This window comes from Microcebus murinus, chromosome 18 (assembly GCF_040939455.1).
Source record: "Microcebus murinus isolate Inina chromosome 18, M.murinus_Inina_mat1.0, whole genome shotgun sequence".
Lineage (NCBI taxonomy): Eukaryota > Metazoa > Chordata > Mammalia > Primates > Cheirogaleidae > Microcebus > Microcebus murinus.
The window spans coordinates 20,963,395-20,981,797 of NC_134121.1; the positions used below are offsets into that span (position 1 = coordinate 20,963,395).

The 18,403-nt window shown below is 39.8% G+C and overlaps 1 protein-coding gene and 1 long non-coding RNA gene across 3 annotated transcripts in view; both read left to right on the forward strand.

The window, feature by feature from the left end:
- Positions 1-12,145, forward strand: part of BLMH (bleomycin hydrolase) — a 46,840-nt gene extending 34,695 nt beyond the window's left edge. For both annotated transcript variants that reach the window (XM_012740761.3, XM_012740762.2), the window contains exon 12: positions 11,168-12,145. In XM_012740761.3, coding sequence (XP_012596215.2) covers positions 11,168-11,319 — 152 coding nt within the window. In that variant the 3' untranslated portion in view covers positions 11,320-12,145. The remainder of the gene's footprint in view (positions 1-11,167) is intronic.
- Positions 12,146-15,333: 3,188 nt separating this feature from the next.
- On the forward strand, positions 15,334-18,300 carry LOC142861930 (uncharacterized). The gene is made up of 3 exons (XR_012913044.1): positions 15,334-16,453; positions 17,822-17,945; positions 18,076-18,300. It is a non-coding gene; the product is annotated as an uncharacterized LOC142861930 (long non-coding RNA).
- Positions 18,301-18,403: the final 103 nt, after the last annotated feature.

The following is an 18,403-nucleotide window of genomic DNA, read 5'->3' on the forward strand; positions in this document are numbered from 1 at the left end:
TCAGAAGAAAAGGCTCTTAGTGCATCATTTATGGCTTGGAAGCTGAATAAGGAGCAGAGTGGAGCATCTTGTGAGGGTTTGTGTCCAGCATTAGCACTTTGTGAGTTCGGCAAGTAAGAAACTGTGTGCGGCCATCCAAAATTTCCCTGAATTATTTTGTCCGTGGTGCTTTATAACAACAAGGTTTTTTGATTTTTATAGTGGACACACTATACTTTTGGACACACTTAACTTTTTATAGTGGACAATTTCAAACATTTTAAGTAAACAATAGAATTAAGGACACCCCAATATGCCTATTACCCAGCTTCAATAATTATCAACATTCTTCCATGCATATAACAATGTTTTTGATAGTCAATAAATTAAATTCTTGGATGGTCTCTCTAATCAACCAGTCTTGCTATGGAACTTTTACTTCTTTGTGATTGTTTCATTTAGTCACGAAATTATATTCCAGTTCTAAAGCCCTGATATAGCAGAGGTCTGAATGTGTAATTATCATAACATAGTTCTTAATGCTTATTTAGTCTAGTTTCTCAATATGCTAAGTAATACAACTTTTAAGTGAGGGTAAGGAGAATATTATTTTCTAATTCTGCAATGTTCACTAGAGGAAAATATTTATCTTCTATAAATTTTGTCTCCTTGTTTTCATTTTGAACCAAGGTAAGTTTTTCATTTTTCAAATTACTTTTGTGCCTTTCAGATGCATGATCATTTGAAATTGTTTTTAACCCACATTTTTCATCTTTCTTACAAATGAGCTTCTCTGTTCCTGATTTCATTTTAATAAAATTTTCAGACTTCCTCCTAAAAGGAGCCTCTTGGTGATTTCAGTTAAAGAGATTTTGGCATGTTAGAGATTAATCTGGAAAGAAATTTATGTGACCAGTTCAGATTATATCTGGATTTCTGCTGCTTTCTAAAAACCAATATTACAACCTTTAATTGCCTCACCCACCAAACTATATCACATGTGATTTTGGAGATAGTATGTTCAAAGTTAGGCATAAAACTCATCATTTTCTTCACATGTTGTATAGTGGAACCAGCCAGGTGAGTTGTGGATACATTTTTCAAATTGTATTCATTTTTCAAATTGTATACTGTTATGTAAATCTAAATTTAATGAATATTCCATATTTCTGTCAGAGACACTCAGGCCATACACGTACCTAGCATCTTGTTTCCTAAGAATTCAAAGTCTGCTAACGTATTTGTATTTATTTCTCCTCATGGTATCATAGTAGAGTGACTTGGGATGTAAATGTGGATGATTATACCCATGTTTTATGTGAAGAAACTGAAACTTTTAAATTTTGACTTATTTTGCACAGGATCAGAGAGAGCATTAAAATTCAAATCTTTTGACATAGGCAGCTTACCTAAAAATGTGTATTACTTATAAAGACAATTATTTGCAGATCTGTTTGAGGGTCAGTTCTGGATTTCTAGCACAAATAATATAAATCATAGGCAATGTTGAGCTGAACTTAATGAAACAAGAGTAAATTGTATGAGCTAAAAGCAGAGATTTCTGATTTCCTACAAAGGGGCAAGATACAAATTTGTTTTGTGGTCTCAGAGGGTTTTCATATCTCTCCAGACTTGGGAAAAGAGCTGTTACCATCAAATTTGGATATCTGAGTTCTTTTAGAAGGACTTCACATTGTCCATCTTTATTAACCAAAGAGACTGCATGTCTTGGGCTAAAAAATAATACATGTGAGTGGAATAAAGGAAGCATGTGCTCTCCATTTCACTGGTGTTTCCCTATCAAAACATGTGACTAGGAGAGGGCTGTCATTGTGTGGATAGGGACAAACTTGGGACAGAGGGATCTACCCTGCAATGAGGCATCAGCTTCAGGAAGAAACTCCTTCATATTTAATGTAGACTTTTGTGCATATATGTGCTTTCTCCTGTAGAGAGGAAGTAAAATTTTCACCAAATGTTTCCAAGATATGTTTGCATTGGTTTAAGAAGGATAGAAGGTAAGCACAGAATCTGGAGCCAAACCACTTGAGTGTGCATTCTATCTGCCACCTATTAGCTTTCTAACTTGCTTCATGGTTCCAGCTTCAGGTCTCTAAAACTTCAGTCCCCTAGTGTGACCATTGTGCTACATCACCAGTTTACTGCATGGATAACCCCTAGTGAGGGCCTAGTTTCGTGAGAGCGAGCAGTGGAGGCGAATAAACCTGGTGCTGAGGAAAAAACATTAGCAGTAGCATCAGCTCACATTTATTGATGGGATGCAGGGAACCGTACATAGGCCATGGTGGAATGAATGTCTCTGACCCTCAGAGGAATTTGTACGTATTCACCTGTGACACAGGAAGGGGATTTGAAGAGGGCTATGATTTGACAGAAGTGGCATTCATGGTGTGCTCCTCAGAGTGTAAGATATAGGATAAATAGACCGAGAAAAGCAAAGAAGGGATGATTTTTCCAAGAAGGCAGATGACAGAAAGAGGAAGAACTAGGTAGGGCCCCTGTCAGTAGGAAGACAGTGAAGCTGAGGTTGTTGAAAAGAGTGAGGAGTTGGAGAGACACCTCAGAAGTCAAGGGGCTGGATGGTGTCGGGGGAACGTGGAAGTACATCGTGGTGGTCCAGCAGAGCAGACAGAAAATGAGTCCAGGGAAAAGGCTATTGGGTTGGACTTGAAGGTAGTTTTTGGAAACTTTAGGAGGGATGAAGGTGCAAGCCCAACTGTCCCATTATGCTACATTAGTTTCATGTTAACATTTAATTCCTTCAAAGGCTGGGTATAGTGAGGGTAGGGAGAATTAAAGCTGGGACAATTGCAGCTATGAATCTTGCTCCATATGGTGTTTGTAATCTGTTATAAGAGTGGATATGTAAAACATAAACATAAGAATAAGTGCAGAATAATGCAGGGAATACTCCTCAGGGAGATGGTGAGTGAGTGATCTGTGAGGGCTCCTTGGGGATTCTTCAAGGGTGAGTGGAGTTGTAGGGAGGACGTTAGGGCTATGGCTGTTTTTGAAAAGGGAGCGGGAGGCCAGCCAGAGAAAGGGTAGTTGAGAAGGGCAGCTCTTGGCATTTAGAGCATGCTTTGGACAGATCAGAGGAGTGAGGCCAAGAAATAATGCTGCCTGCCATCCATGGAGCTTTTGAGGAATGACCAAAAAGGAGGCTTTACCTGAAACACATAGGAGTAGTGATAGTTTTGGGGTTAGAGAGAAGTCATTGAGTTTCAGTGAGAAAACAGACCCTTGGATGACATCTAAAGTTGTGCTTTCCTCTCCTGGTCCAACGTCAGAGATCCTGGCAGAGTTATGTGTGTTCTCAGGCTTGCCTGGATCGTGCTCACAGGTCTAGGGGAAGGAGAAATCGGCCACGAGGTGAACAGGCTTTTTCTTGGCTCCTTAGTAGAGGGCACTTCCTCAGGATGTGTACACTTCTGCTGACTGAACTTTGCTGTGATTTGATGGTTTAAAAAAATACAAACCACAAAGCTAAACAACCCCTATTCTCTACCACATTTTCCACTCTGCATTTTTCCTAGTGTCTTTACCAGGGAAACAGTACCTTCTTTAGCCTTTGTTTCTCAAAGAGGCCACAAGTAATATCCGGCTATAAGACTATCTCTTTTTATCAGCAAATGATTCACAAACAGCTGGATCCTCACCACATAGCTGGACTTTTATGTTTACTCTGGAGGAAAAAGAAGCTTCTTATCATATCACTGTTGAAATGGCAATCATAATTATAAATGGTTGTTTTGGTTCCCTTTTGCTGACTTTTTTTTAAACATCCAGCCCATCTTATTATCCATCTATGTAAATACATGCACTTAGAACACATGGCATCTCTTTGATTTAAAAATTAAAAAATACCTGGTGGGCACAGTGGCATGTGCCTACAGTCCCAGTTACTTAGGCTGACAGGGGAGGATCACTTGGGCCCAGGAGTTTGAGTCCAGCCTGGCCAACATAGTGAGACCCCCATCAATCAGTCGATACATAAATACATATATGCATAACCAACCTCATAAATGGACCCAGCAGATGAAGTTGGTTCCAAACAGACATCTGAGCTGGATGAAATACTGTTATCTGCTGAAGCCATAACTACCTACCTACTCTCTTTGCCACTGACTGCTCTATTGGAGGAAGCTGAACCCTATGAAGAATTTGAGGTTAAAATCTGGGTTTGATGCAGGTTTTACTTACTGGCTGTGTGACTGTAGACAACCAAAACCAGCCCTAATTATGTTGTGAGGATTAAAATCAAAACAAGGGTAGTGTATGTGAAATTGCACTGTGAAGTGTAAGGTCTGCATGGTGTGTGTGTGTTTTGTTTTCTAAAGTGTAATTCTTTTAATAGATAATAAAATCACATTGTTCCGAAATCAAAATAACAAAGGGTTTATAAAGAAGAATCCTGTTTCCATCTTTGACACTCTCCATTCCCCTCCTCTTCTCTCAGGTTACCATTTCTGTTAGTTTCTGATAGAGCTTGCTTGCTTGCTTGCTTTTTTTTTTTTTTTTTAGTGCAAATAAATATACATATATAAATATAATTATTGCCTCCATTTTTTACAATGGTGGTAGCATACCTTATACCCTGCTCTGCATCTTGCTCTCACTTCATTTAACAACATGTCTTGGAGGCATTTTCTTACCAGTACATTTCCACATCAGTACATCTTCATTATCTTCTACTGTCTGCACATACCTTAGTTTATGTAACCACTTCCCTCACTAATGGAACGCAGTTGTTTTGGTCTTTTGCTATTACAAACTATTATAGTGAGTTAATATATGTACAGTGCTTAGAACAGTGACTGGCACATAGTAAGTGCTGAATAAGTATTAGCTATTGTTGGTTGCACTAAATACATAGTGTGAGCATGCAAGTACTATGTATCTGTAGGACCAAGTCCTAGATATGGCATTGCTTAGTGAAGAGGATAAATGCATTTGTAATTTCTCTAGATATTGAAAAATTCCATAGGTGGTGTGTCATTTTGCACATTTGCAACATACTCTATACAAATTTAAGGTTAAGTGGGCATGCTTCACACAGGAGGTGTGTAGTAGTTGACAAATTGTCACTACTGAATTATCTATTGAAATTATCTGTGTTCGTAGTTGGGGACTAGACTGTGCAAAAGTAGTAAATGATGGGCTTTTCATTGAGACTGTGTTTCTAATGTTTTCTTAGTACTTATCATACTTTGTTCTTGTATTTATTTTTTATTATAATAGCAGAAAAATGGTTGTAAGCATAACACCTGAGTTAGAATCCAAATAGAGAAAGATTAATAAATTCAATTTAATAAAAACAAATTTTAGTAGGCTAGCAAATATCATAAACTAAATTAGAAGGCAAATTACATAATAGGAAAAAATGTCTACAACCAGTATAAATAGGGTGCTATTACTGATCACTATGAAAAAGTTAAACACTCCAATTAAATACAGAGATTTCAAACAGATAATTTACAAAAGCAAATTGTAAATAGCAAGCAAACACATTAAAAGAAAAATAGCCCCAAATTGGACCCAAAAAGAAGTTGGTAATTATATATACCAAATATTGATGAGGATATAAGAAAATTTAATACACTCATGTATCGCTTAAGACAGGGATCACTTCTGAGAAATGCATTGTTAGGCAATTTCATCATCATGTGAATGTCATAGAGTGTATTTACTTAGACCAGATGGCATAGCCTACTGCACACCTAAGCTACATGGTACAGCCTATTGCTCCTAGGCTAAAACCTGTGCAGCATGTTACTGTACTGAATACTGTAAGCTATTGTAAGACAATGGTAAGTATTTGTGTATCTAAACATGGAAAAGGTACAGTAAAAATACAGTATTATAATCTCATGGGACCACTGTCATATACGCAGTTCCTTGTTGACCACACATCATGCGGTACATGACTATAGATAATTAAGGATATGTACAAAAATTTAGTTACAGAAATGTTTGTTTATAACAGTATTGTTTCTAAGCATGAAAAAAAATCCAGATTCCAACAACACATTTTGATTTAATCATACAGATTCAACATCTAAAAATTATTATGTAGGTAGATATATTTATCAGTACGGATAGAGGTTAATTGGAAAAGCAACATGTGTGGTACTTTGTAATACAAGACCATGTGTGATGTCTCATTTTTATGAAATGTATAGAGTCTACATGTAGAAACTTTATCAAAGGATATATGTAAAACTTGAACAGGAGCTTATCCCAAAGTGGTGGGATTATAGGAAGCTTTAAATTTATATTCGTCATCTTCTCATTCTCCTCATCCTCTTCATCATTCCTTCCTCATTCTCCCATGTTTCTAAAATTTTTTATAACAGCCATGAATTATTTGCAAAATTTTAAGCAGTCAAAAAGCAATATAACATTTCAGAAAATTTGGAGAGAAAATCACTTACACCATGGCATAAAATTATCATTTTATTATTGTTCTTCATGGTTTTTTGTGTGCATCTAATTTATAACATAGTTGTAATCACACAGGATATACTACTTTTATATACTTTTACTTTTATCATGTAAACAGTTTTCCATGTTGCTACACAGTCTTTGCAATTTCATTTTAAATGACGGATAATGTTCTGTGAGGTGGTCTCTCACTGTTTGTTAGGAAGTTTGAAATAGGAGATACATGCCAGCGAAGTGTTTGCTTTTCTTTGCTGGGAGCCTTTCTTCAACCTTGAGTTATGGCTGTCAGGTGAAAGATTGGGAGTGACTTAATGAGGTCTTGGTAGTCCAGTTTTCTTAGGTCCATGCTGTCAGACAGATCCATCAGAGCAGAACAGATAACTTAATTTTGCCATACCTTTTTTAAAAATAGCAATACATACATGCATGCATACATAGCGATACATACATACAAACCAACCAACCACAAGTACGTAGTTTGTTAGTGAAGTGAAATACTTTGTAGAACAAAGACAACAAAAAATATAAAATATTTTCAATTCATAAATGAAAATATATTTGTCACCTTAATCTAGTCTGAGAGGTTTAAATCTTAGATCTCTGGTAGGATTTCTGAAAACTATTTTCTCAGATAAAGGGTCTTCCTTCCCTTAAACTGACACATTTGAAGTTCTTCTGAATGAATTTCACCTAACCAGTCTATAGCTGTATCCACAGATACCGTTTTTCCCTTTACAGATGGATTCTACTCTTTTTCTTACAAAATACAGAAACATTCCCAGTTTGGGTTTTTTTTTTTTTTTTTGTCAGTTCACTTATTAATATTTCTTTCTCTTTGCATATAAACAAACAAAACATTAAAGTTGAAACAAAATTTAATTTCACCTTAATTCCTAAAGCTGCTTTTTTTTATGCATTTATCTGTTTGTTTCCCTAAATGTAACCTTGGGATCCCTGGAGCAGTTTTTCATTTTGTTTTCTTTTGGGAATGCTTGTTTCTCTCCCGCCCCCCAGCCCCAGAATATTACGGGGATACAAAGGTTTAGGTTACATACATTGCCTTTGTGCCGTCCGAGTAATAGCTACAAGTGTGCCCATCCCCCAGACTGTGCGCATCACACCCATTAGGTGTGAATTTACCCATCTCCTCCTCCCCCTCCCACCTGCCTGACACCTTATGAATGTTAACTTGTGTGCACAAAGGTGTTGATTGATTAGTACCAGGGAATGCTTGTTTATAATGGCCAAAGTGCTTAAGGGCTCAATGCTGCAACTTTCCTCAAATCAAAATGGCTACCTGAGTCCTGCCTGAGCAGGTGTTTCGCTGCTCCGTGTACAGCACTCCCTTGGGTTTCAGACACGCCGATCCTAATCTTCTCAGTCAAACTCCAAGACACGCAGTGTCAACAGTTAACGGCAGCCACAAGTCCATTATCTACATAGGGTGCAATTACTTGGCAGCCACCTAGACTGTGAGGTTTTTGTGGGCCCTCAAAGAATTCATATCCTGAAGAGAGACACTAATCAAGGCAGGTCCTCTCGGCGGGGACATTGAAAGGGTGGATTACAATTGATAGGAGTTTTAATTTGTGAAGACTTAATCTGATCTCTTGCTTTTGGAACAAGATAGTGTAGATGTACTTATTGTCCATTTTCTCTGGGCATTCTTTGAAGATTCATTTGATTGTATGGTGATAGTATTGTTACAAGGACACAGAACTTTATTACATGAATCTGCCTCTATCCTTCACCTGCCCCACTGCCCAGAGATTCTCCAGGGATTTATTCAGCCTGCACTGTGGTAAGGGTAAGGATGACTAATGTCTCAAATTGTGTGATGTTTAGTAGTCTAGTCTCCTACTCGCTGAAAGCTCCTTTTTAGGAGGGCAAATCCTGAGTTTTTTCAGGAAGCACTTAAGATGCAGCAAGAAATGGTACTCGTTGGCCATTTAGCTGACAATACTTTTCTTGCTAGAACTTAGTGGCACTAGTGTAAGTGATGTTAAGGGCCAGGTCCTGACTGACTGACACAAGCAAAGCCAGAGACTTTGGAATATATAATCAAGACAGCAGAAGCAGCACAGGCCACAGCATGGGTCTGGGCTCCCCTTCCCTCCGTCTGCTATTGAGAAAAGGAGCACTGGATCAGGGACAAAGATCCATTACCCAACTTGGTCAGAGCTCTTGAACACCTTTTCAGGGCATTTTCTCTTGAGGGTAAACATGCTGTGCCACACTAGGACGATCTGTCTTTGACTTCTGTCAGAGGGGAAAAGCAAAATTGGGCATAGATGACCTCACCAAAGCAATTGTATTTTCAGGTAAAATAATGCCCTCTGTCACACCATTTAGTTTACAAAATTAGACTTACCACCATGTTAGTTCTTTTAATCAGTCTTGTCTTAAATCAGCAGTTCTCAAGATGTTGTCTGAGGATCCCTGCAGATCCCTGGGACCTTTTTTGGGGGTCTGCAAGGTCTTCCCTTCTCCAACAACATATCTGTGCGAGGCTGGAATTTCTTCATCTACTTCAGCCGTAACAACATACTGCAACAGATTGAACACAGATGCAGATACTGGAACTCAGCTGTCTTCTTTGAAGCCAGACGTTGAAATGTAAAACAATGACACTTCATAACTAAATTTTTTTTGTTTTGGAGAATATTATTTTTTCCTAAATATATTATTATATTTGTATTTTTAAATGAATATTTTAAACTTTGTTTTAATTCCTAGTACAGTAAATGTTGATAGATATAATCCATATAAAGAACTTTTGGGGGGCCTGGCGCAGTAGCTCACACCTGTAGTCCTAGCATTGTGGGAGGCCGAGTCAGGAGGATTGCTTGAGCTCAGGAGTTCGAGACCAGCCTGAGCAAGAAGGAGACCCTGCCTCTACCAAAAATAGAAAAAAATTACCCAGCCATGGTAGCTCACACCTATAGTCCCAGCTACTTGAGAGGCTGAGGCAGGAGGATCACTTGAGCCCAGGAGTTTGAGGTTGCAGTAAGCTAGGCTGATGCCACTGCACTCTACCCAGGGTGACAGAGCGAGACTCTTTGTCTCAAAAAAAAAAAAACAAAACAAAAAAACATTTGGGGGTCCTTAATAATTTTAATAGTATAAAGGGGACTTGAGGCCAGGAAGTTTGACAACTGCTGCACTAGAGGACCCTCCTGGGAGAAACATCTACATCTTCTTTCTTTCTTTTGGTCCTATGTAGTGGGAGATGATATAGCACAGACCTAGATTTATTTATTTATTTATTGTTGTTGTTGTATTTTTATTTTATTTTTGAGACAGAGTCTCGCTCTGTCGCCCGGGCTAGAGCGTCGTGGCGTCAACCTAGCTCACAGCAACCTCAGACTCCTGTGCTCAAGTGATCCCCCTGCCTCAGCCTCCTGAGTAGCTGGGACTACAGACATGTGCTACTACGCCCAGCTAATTTTTTCTATTTTTAGTAGAGATGGGGTCTCCCTCTTGTTCAGGCTGGTCTTGAACTCCTGAGCTCAGGTAATCCTCTCACCTTGGCCTCCCAAAGTGCTAGGACTACAGGCATGAACCACCGCGCCCAGCCCCAGACCTAGATTTATACAGACACTTTCAAAGGAAAATTAAGTGTCTGATATATAACAGGTATCTGATATGGTAAGATGGTGATGATGGTGATGATTGTTAGTTCCTGTGAGTCCTTGGATGTGTATGTGCCTGCATTGCTCCTCTTTAGGTACACATTTTTGTGCTCTGTGTTTTCTCTGTGGCCCAGTACCCCATTCTTGTCTCTCACTTTAATTTTTGTTCTTCATATTAGAAATGGCTCAGGTGAAGCATTTTTCCCCATTTAAGTGTGTTGGAATCATGTTCCTCAAGGGAATTTATTGTCCTCAGGGACCCTGCAATACAGGTTAATCTTCCTAATGGGAAGAGGCAGGTAACTAAGTTGGGTACCTGATCACACCCCACTTTTCTCTCAGCTGAGCTCTCACCCTGAGGCATTGGTGCAGGGGTGCCTATGTACAGGCCTACTCACTGGAAAAATCCGTAAATCCTAGGGCCAGGACAGGGTGAGCAGATATCTCAGTCTTCAGGTCTGCCTGATCCTCATCACTGATTTCCTCTCAAGAAAGCAAGGACTGTATGATCCTTTGACTCACACAGTATCATCTGCAAATAAGTGCCTCCCTGGGAATGATGACAGTCCCATCAAGATGCCTGTAGCAGCTGAGCTGGCTGTTGTAGGAATGTGTGCTAGAGAGGAAGAGCAACAGCCAGTGATGCTGAGAGGGTGGGCAGGGTAAGAACGGAACTGGTATGCTTACCTTCTGACCCTAGAGACTTATCTCCTAGGTACAGCTGTATGAACTAGAAGTATGTCCATCTACTTACTAGCAAAAGGGTCATCACTTACTGTCAGCAATGCAGCTGAGCAGTGGAGCAGCAGCACAGGATCTGGTAACAGCGTTAGGTCCAAGGTCCAGCTCAACCTCACCCATGTGACCTGGGCACATCACTGACTTACCCCAGTTTTCAAGCCCCAGTTTTCTAACTGGTAAAAATACAGTAATATCTGCCCTATCTGCTTCATAGAATTGCTAATAAGATTTAGATTAAGTGATAGTACAATTTTATTAATTTTATAAAAAGCTGCTTTACACTACAAATAGGGTTTTTATTCTTTGCCCCCTGCCCTCTGCACTCATGAGGCTTCTGTTCTTTTCTCCAGGTTACCTGTGCATGACAGATGAGTGGTTCTCTGAGTATGTCTACGAAGTGGTGGTGGACAGGAAGCATGTCCCTGAAGAGGTGCTAGCTGTGTTAGAGCAGGAACCCATTATCCTGCCAGCATGGGACCCCATGGGGGCTTTGGCTGAGTGATATTGCCTCCAGCTCTTTCCTCCTCCCGTGGAACCTGAAGTAGCTGCAAAGGACAGATCCAGGGACTGAAGCCAAAGTTACGTAGGTGACTGTGTTCCCATAGGACACAGTTAGACTCTTGGATTTCCAGTCTCTTCCAGGAGCTTCTTCGGGGAAGTGTGCTTTATGCTGAAACAAAATATTCTTGAAGAAAACAAAAAGGGGAAAGATCAGGTCATACTATCTACTCTCCTCATCTCCAACAGCTCAGGATCTCTTAGCATTTTAATCAAATGTAATTGTTTGTCTTAACTCTGTCAAAAAGGTTTGATTCAGTATCTGTTTTAATAAGACAGGAGAGGATGAGCAATTGAGGTATGTGGGGAGAAAACAGACCTAATGCTCCTTGTCCTAGAGTAGAGTGGGGGGAGGGTTACCTAAGATTTGAGCTCTCAAAACTGCATGCTGCCTGACAGTATCGCTGTCCTTCCTACATGGCAGTCACTGAATTCAATTCTTTCAAGGTAATTTCATGTGCCTCTAATAGCCCAAGAATGGGAGGTTGATCAGGTCTGACATGATTCCTTCCTGTTTTTCTGAACAGTGGGAAGCACAGTTCTACTTGAGTCAGGTTTAAGTAGAGGCTTATTAGACAAACGGGTGAGAGAACAGCTAAAACCTGATCATGATCTCAATTATAATCATTAGGGGGAGCTCTCGCCAAGTAGTTTAACTTCTGCCTCTGGAATTGGGGGTTGGGTGGGCAAGGAAAAGGTGATCCATTCTTTCTGACAGCTAGATGGTGCTGAGATGCTTTTGAATAAAACACTTTGCTAAATGAAAATAAGTTGGCTTATTTGATCTAAGAAGCTATAAAAGAAGACAACCAAGTGACTCATGTTCTTCAAAATGAAAAAATGAAGAAGGCTTCTCTGCTTCAGCTTCTCTGCAGAATATCTGCTCCTTCCCAGCCTGTACTAATTCTCACTGGCTTCTGCAAAGGGCTTCCAAATACCATATTTAAGAAGGGCTGGGCCCCTGCCACTTAACCCTTTTTCCACCCTACAAGGGGTGGAAGTGAGGCTCTGTTGGGCCGGCGGGTTGGGAAGCATGTACCTTACCAAGATCAGGCCTTGTTTTCACTGAAAGCAAGTAAGTAGAACACCCTGGTCAGCATTTCCATCAGTGCCTGAGCCCCCTGCCAGTCTGGCTCTCCAAGAATGCTCCCAGTCCTGTCAAGGGTATCATCTGTCTCAGCACTTTCCAAGATAAAATTAGATAAAGGTTCAAGCTTTCACCAGAGTATTTATAATATGCCAGTAATCCTGTTCCAAGCAGGATAAATAAATCTATTTCTAGACACACAAACTGCAAAACAGATCTAAATGCATATAGGACAAAAAGATTACCTCCAAAATAAAGACAATTAGATTGACAGCTAACTTCTCATTGGTAACTATATGCTAGAAGACAGCAAAATAAATCTTCAAAGTTCTATAAAAAATTAGCTGTGAACTTAGAATTCTGTACTTGATAAACTGTCTTTCAAGAACAAGGGTGCAATAGAAGACATTTTCTCAAGAAATTAAGTTGCCCCAACAGAAGGGAAGTGTTCTAATATGGAAGGCTTAAAATGTATCAAAGATTGAGAGCAAAAAAATAACTGTAGATAAGTCTCTGAGTATTCAAAAAAAGATAAGATGCAAATCCATGAAAGTAGCAGATAATTAGGGAGGAGGTGATTGGAATTAACATATTCTAAGGTCCTTGTGTGATTTAGGAAGAAGATACATATATTGATTAACTTTAGATGTTGGTATATTAATATGTTTGCTAAAAATTTCTAGATTATCTACTAAAAAATAAGCAGAGGATATAGTCTCCAAGCAACAATAAATAGAATGAGGAAATATAATTAACCCATAAGAAGACAAGATAGGGAAGAGAAAGAAAAGGCATAATAGAAATATAATATCCAAAATAAGATAGTAGAAATAAATCTAAATGTGTCAATAATTATATATAAATGGATTAAATGCTCCAGAAAAAAGAAATTGCCAAATTGAATTTTTAAAAGAAATACAGTCAACTGCTGATTATAAGAGAGACATAGTTCAGAATATTTAAAAGGATGGAAAAAGGCAGATACTAACCAAAATAAGTCTAGTGAAGTTATACTAATAACCCACAAAATTAAGGCCACTCTGAGTAACCAAACAGACTGTCTAATTCCACGCTACGTTACTCACGTGAACCGTTATGTGAATGGCCTACCTGGAGTTGTGTGACACTGTAGCCCTGGAAACAGGCTTTAAGAAAAAAGAACACTGTGTGTAACAACTACACATTCTTTTTGAGCACACACAGAACTTTTTAAAAAATGGACCACATACTGGACAGTCAAGTCAACCTCCACAAATGTCAAAGGGTTGTTATCATAGACCACAGTGCAATTAAGTTAAAAGCAAAAATTAAAAGATAACTAGAAGACCGCTATGTGTTTAGAAATTAACTCAGGGGTCTAAGAAGAAATCATAAAGGAAGTTTAACCTGAACAATAATATAAATAATTCATATCAAAACAAGGGATGCTGCTAAAACAGTACTTAAATTTTGTAGCATTAAAATATTAAAATATTAAGTAATGTAATATTAAAGTTACAGAATATTCTATAATTTAATATTAAAATGACACTAGAATAATAATGTAATATTAAAATTACAATAGAATGTAAGAAAGGCTGAAAATTGACATCTTTCAGGAAACTAGAACAAGCTGGGTATGGTGGCTCACGCCTGTAATCACAGCAACTTGAGACGGGAGAACCCTTAAGGCCAAGAGTTCAAGACCAGCCTGGGCAACAGAGTGAGACCCTGTCTCTAGAAAGGTTTTTTAAAAAAACGAGCCAGGCACGAGATGACACGTGCCTGTAGTCCCAGCTACTCAGGAGGCTGAGACAGGAGTTTGAGGCTACAGTGAGCTATGATCATGCCACTGCACTCCAACCTGCTTGACAGAGCGAGACCCTGTCCTAGAAAGAAAAAAATGTACAACAGCAAAATAAACCTAAAGAAAGTAGAAAGAAATAAAGATGCACAGAAATTAAACGTAGGATCAACAAAACCAGAAATTGGTTCTTTGCAAAAAAGAAAACAACAAAAGCACACAGGAATTAAGAGGAGAATATTATTATAGATGCTGCAGATATTAGAAAAATAGAAGATAATATTAACTTTGTCAGAAGTGATAGTAAAGGGATTTCTGTAGAAGGCAAATCCACCAGCTTGGGAAGACATAAGAGGAGACAACAATATTCGAAGCTGTTAAACTGGTGGGGCATCGAAAGATTTAGCATGACTGAAAAGTGAATCCTGAGCCGGTTGTGGAGAAAGCCAGTGATAAGCAAACCAATTTATGTTTCATAATCCTCCAAAAAGATATGGTAGTTTATGATCTAGAGGTCACGGCAACAGAGGTGTGGGTGAGAAGTACCAAAAGGGCATTAAGTGAGCATTTATATTCAGAACGTCTCCGCCATCCTGGGCTCCTAGAACCCTAGTAGCCAGGAGATTGGAAATGTTCTCTTGGAAATCTTGATTAGCCCAAGAGGAAAGGTATAGTGAACTATTTTATGCCGTAGAGAATTATTTTATGATATATCCCTAATAAGAATAGTAAAAAAAAAAAAAAAATTACACGTAAACCTCACTCATAAACATAGATGCAAAAGTCCTAAACCAAATCCAACAATATATTAAAAAGATAATCTGGCCAGCCGCAGTGGCTCATGCCTACAATTATAGCACTTTGGGAGGCAGAGGCTGGAGGATTGCTTGAGGCCATGAGTTCAAGACCAGCATGGGCTAGAGAGAGACCTCGTCTCTACGAAAAATAGAAAAATCAGCTGGGTATGGTGGTGCACGCCTGTAGAAAGTACCAGCTACTTGGAGGGGTGAGGCAGGAGGATCACTGGAGCCCAGGAGTCTGAGGTTGCAGTGAGCTATGATGATGCCACTGCATTCCAGCCTGAGGAGATGGAGAATACCCTGGCTCAAAAAAAGAAAAAAATAAATAATAAAAGACATTTTTCAAATAAAATCAAGATCCAGTGGAGAGAAACACAATGGTATATTTTCTCTGCTGAAAAATCAAGGGAAATGCACTGAAGTTTTAGCCAGAGATCTGCATTGGAAGAACTTGCTAATATTTGGGTGACTAATGAGCTAGGAAATGAGAGGGCATGGAATTGTCCCCTATAACTCTGAACGATACAGCGTCACCAGAGGCAAGCTTGATGACTTTGGGCTCTGGGCGTTCGCGGCCTGAGTCACGGTGACCCTACCAAGAAGCCAAGACCTGATAATGAGCTACGCCTTCAGGATGTGGTTGTGGCCCGATCTGCTTGGCTTTGGCTTGTCCTCAAAAGGCAGTTTAATTCTAATTCACTTGTTGGCAGCGCCAGGGCACTTACACTTCGATTCCCACCCCTCCAGGGCGGTGTGGGTGAGCATCGTTGCCGACTGTGGCTGTAGTTAGTCATTTGTTAAGTGGGATTTTTAAAAAAGTAATTCCAGATGAGCATTCTCACATGTAGGACAACATGTTCAGAACCATTGTTGCTTCTCTTGAAGCTGACTCCTCCTTCCTTGTATCATTTCTATGATACAAATAGACTGAAAACTAGGAAAACTGGCCAGAGTTTTTCTTTTTTTCCTTTTCAAACTCCAAGTCCTTCGCACATTACTGCAGAGGAAAAGAAAGGGAGGGAATGTTCAATTCATACCAGATGTGGTTATTTGGGAACAGGATTGTGTGCAGATGGGAAGCCCGCCACATTCTTCTCTCTTGAGTATCATTTTAATACTCACTGTTTTCCCATTGCTTACTCCTCCAGAAAAGCTCTAGTTAATAGCACAACTTGAAGTGGGCAGAGTGGGCTCCGGAGCCATCTCTCAGGCTACCTACCCCATGACAGTTGTTGGTTTTTATTTTTATTTTTTTTAAACAGCTGCTGTACAGAAGGTTAGGGCAGCCGAGGCAGGGTGGATGTTTGGTGGAAAGTATCAGAATGTGCCTGACTTAGAATTGTAGGATCCCTGCATCTCACCTGGCAGGGACCTTAGGGGTTACCTAGTCCAAACTTCTCCAAGACAGGTAAGTCCTTTAAGTTCTACCTGGACACATTCAGTGATAGGAACACACAGCCTCTCACTGTGGCCCCTGCCCACCTCCCCAGACTCCACTTACTGCCCATCTTGTCTGCTCTGCTGCAGCCAACTGCCAACCTCCCAGCCCCTTCCCACACTTTGTCCCTCAAATACACCAAGCTCATTTCTGCCTCCTTGCTGTTCCTTCTGCCTGAAGCTTTTCCCTCATGTCTTTGCATGGCTGGCTTCTCATTATCCAAGTCATGGCTTCAATCTCTGATCATCTTATCTAGGGAGCCAACTTCCTCCACCACCTCCACATCTGTCACTCTTCTATACTGTTACTAGGGTCTATTTTCTTCCCAGCACTTACACTTTCTGAAATTATCTTATTTATTTATGTGTCTGTTGTCTGTTTTCCCCAAAGGCGGTACCCCCTGTCAGTTCCCAAGGACAGGGGCTTTGTCTTGCTCATGACTGTCTTCTCAATGCCTAGCTCATAGTAAATACCGGTAGGCTGACTGACTGAACATGCCCTACACCCTGACAGCTATAGTCAATTAAAAGTTTATGCAAACATCTAAATCAGCTTCCTTATAACTTGCTCAGTAGGGACGAATAGAACAACAACAAAATCCCTGTAGATCTTCCTACTTTAGCACTTAACATAAAAGGTCTAGATTTCATGAAGGTGAAATCTAGACCTTTTATGCACAAGGGCAGTAGAAGAGATGGGGAGGAACCCACAAAGGTCTCCTTCCTTTTCTCACTGCTTGAACCTTTCTGGTTTCAGTCAGCCCAACACAGTGGGACGAGCGGGGCCTCTGGACTCAGGTACACCGGCCTCAGCATTTGGCAAGTCTGTGTAAGTGTGGAGAGGTTATTTCACCTCTCTTAGCCTCAGTTTCCATACTACCTTTATCTAAAACTGTTTTAAAATTTATTAAATATGAATACAACTTGAAAAGGAGGAACACTGTACATTTTTTTAGCTACTCATATTTCTTCTTCTGAGTAATTGATTTATTTTATAACACATATAGGAAAATACAGCCAAAGGGTTTATATTGCATATTACCCAAATGGTAGAAAAAGGGCAAAAAGTAATTGCGTATGCTGTGCAAACAGTTCTCACAGAGCCTCTCCAGCTTGTCTAGTATCGTGGGGAGCCCTCTGGGGGCTAAAACAATTCCCTGCTCTGCAACTAAGTTTGTCATTTAGTTGGGAAAATAAGATGTTTATACATGAACAAATTGAAAAAGAAGGTGACTTTATATGAGTGAGGTCGTCTAGTAAATGTCATGATAGTCGCGAAAGGGCTTAAAGTTGGAGAAGGAAAAATGCCGACTGGTTTGAAACTAACTTCTAACCACAGTGGCCACCGACATCATGGATGAGGGTGATCAGGTTACCAAGAAGAAACTAAGGGAAAACCTCCCCAGATGCAGAAGCACAAGTTCTCTTGAAGTTCATGGAGGGCAAGAAGAGCCAAAGGGCGGGTGAGTGTTTTATAATCTCCAGCGGGAAAGAGGAGAATGGAAGTGGGAGGCAGGAGGGAGGAGTGGCTTCAGGGGCGGGGCAGGCAGTGGGTGTCTTGAGTTCTCAAAGTCGTTCTTTTCTTTTAATCAGATCCTGAGCAAAGTGCTGGACTTCACCTCTTGGCTCACAGCATCCTTGCTCTTAAATTTGAAAAAATTTTCCTCATTCCTCAGTAAACAGCAATAAAAAGACAATGGTGATGAGTAGTTTGGCTCCATCTGGGGAGGAAACTATGTGGCATAAAGTGAAGCTGAGCCCCTTGGAATTCTCTAGGGTTCTTCCCTCGTTTGTGAGAAGCTCAGATCCCTTAAAATGTCTTTCTTTTTCTTCTTTCCCCCTCTCCTTTTTTTCCTTCCTTTTCTTTCTTTCTCTCTTTCCTTTTATAATTAAAAAGATAATTTTCTGAAAAAGTTTCATA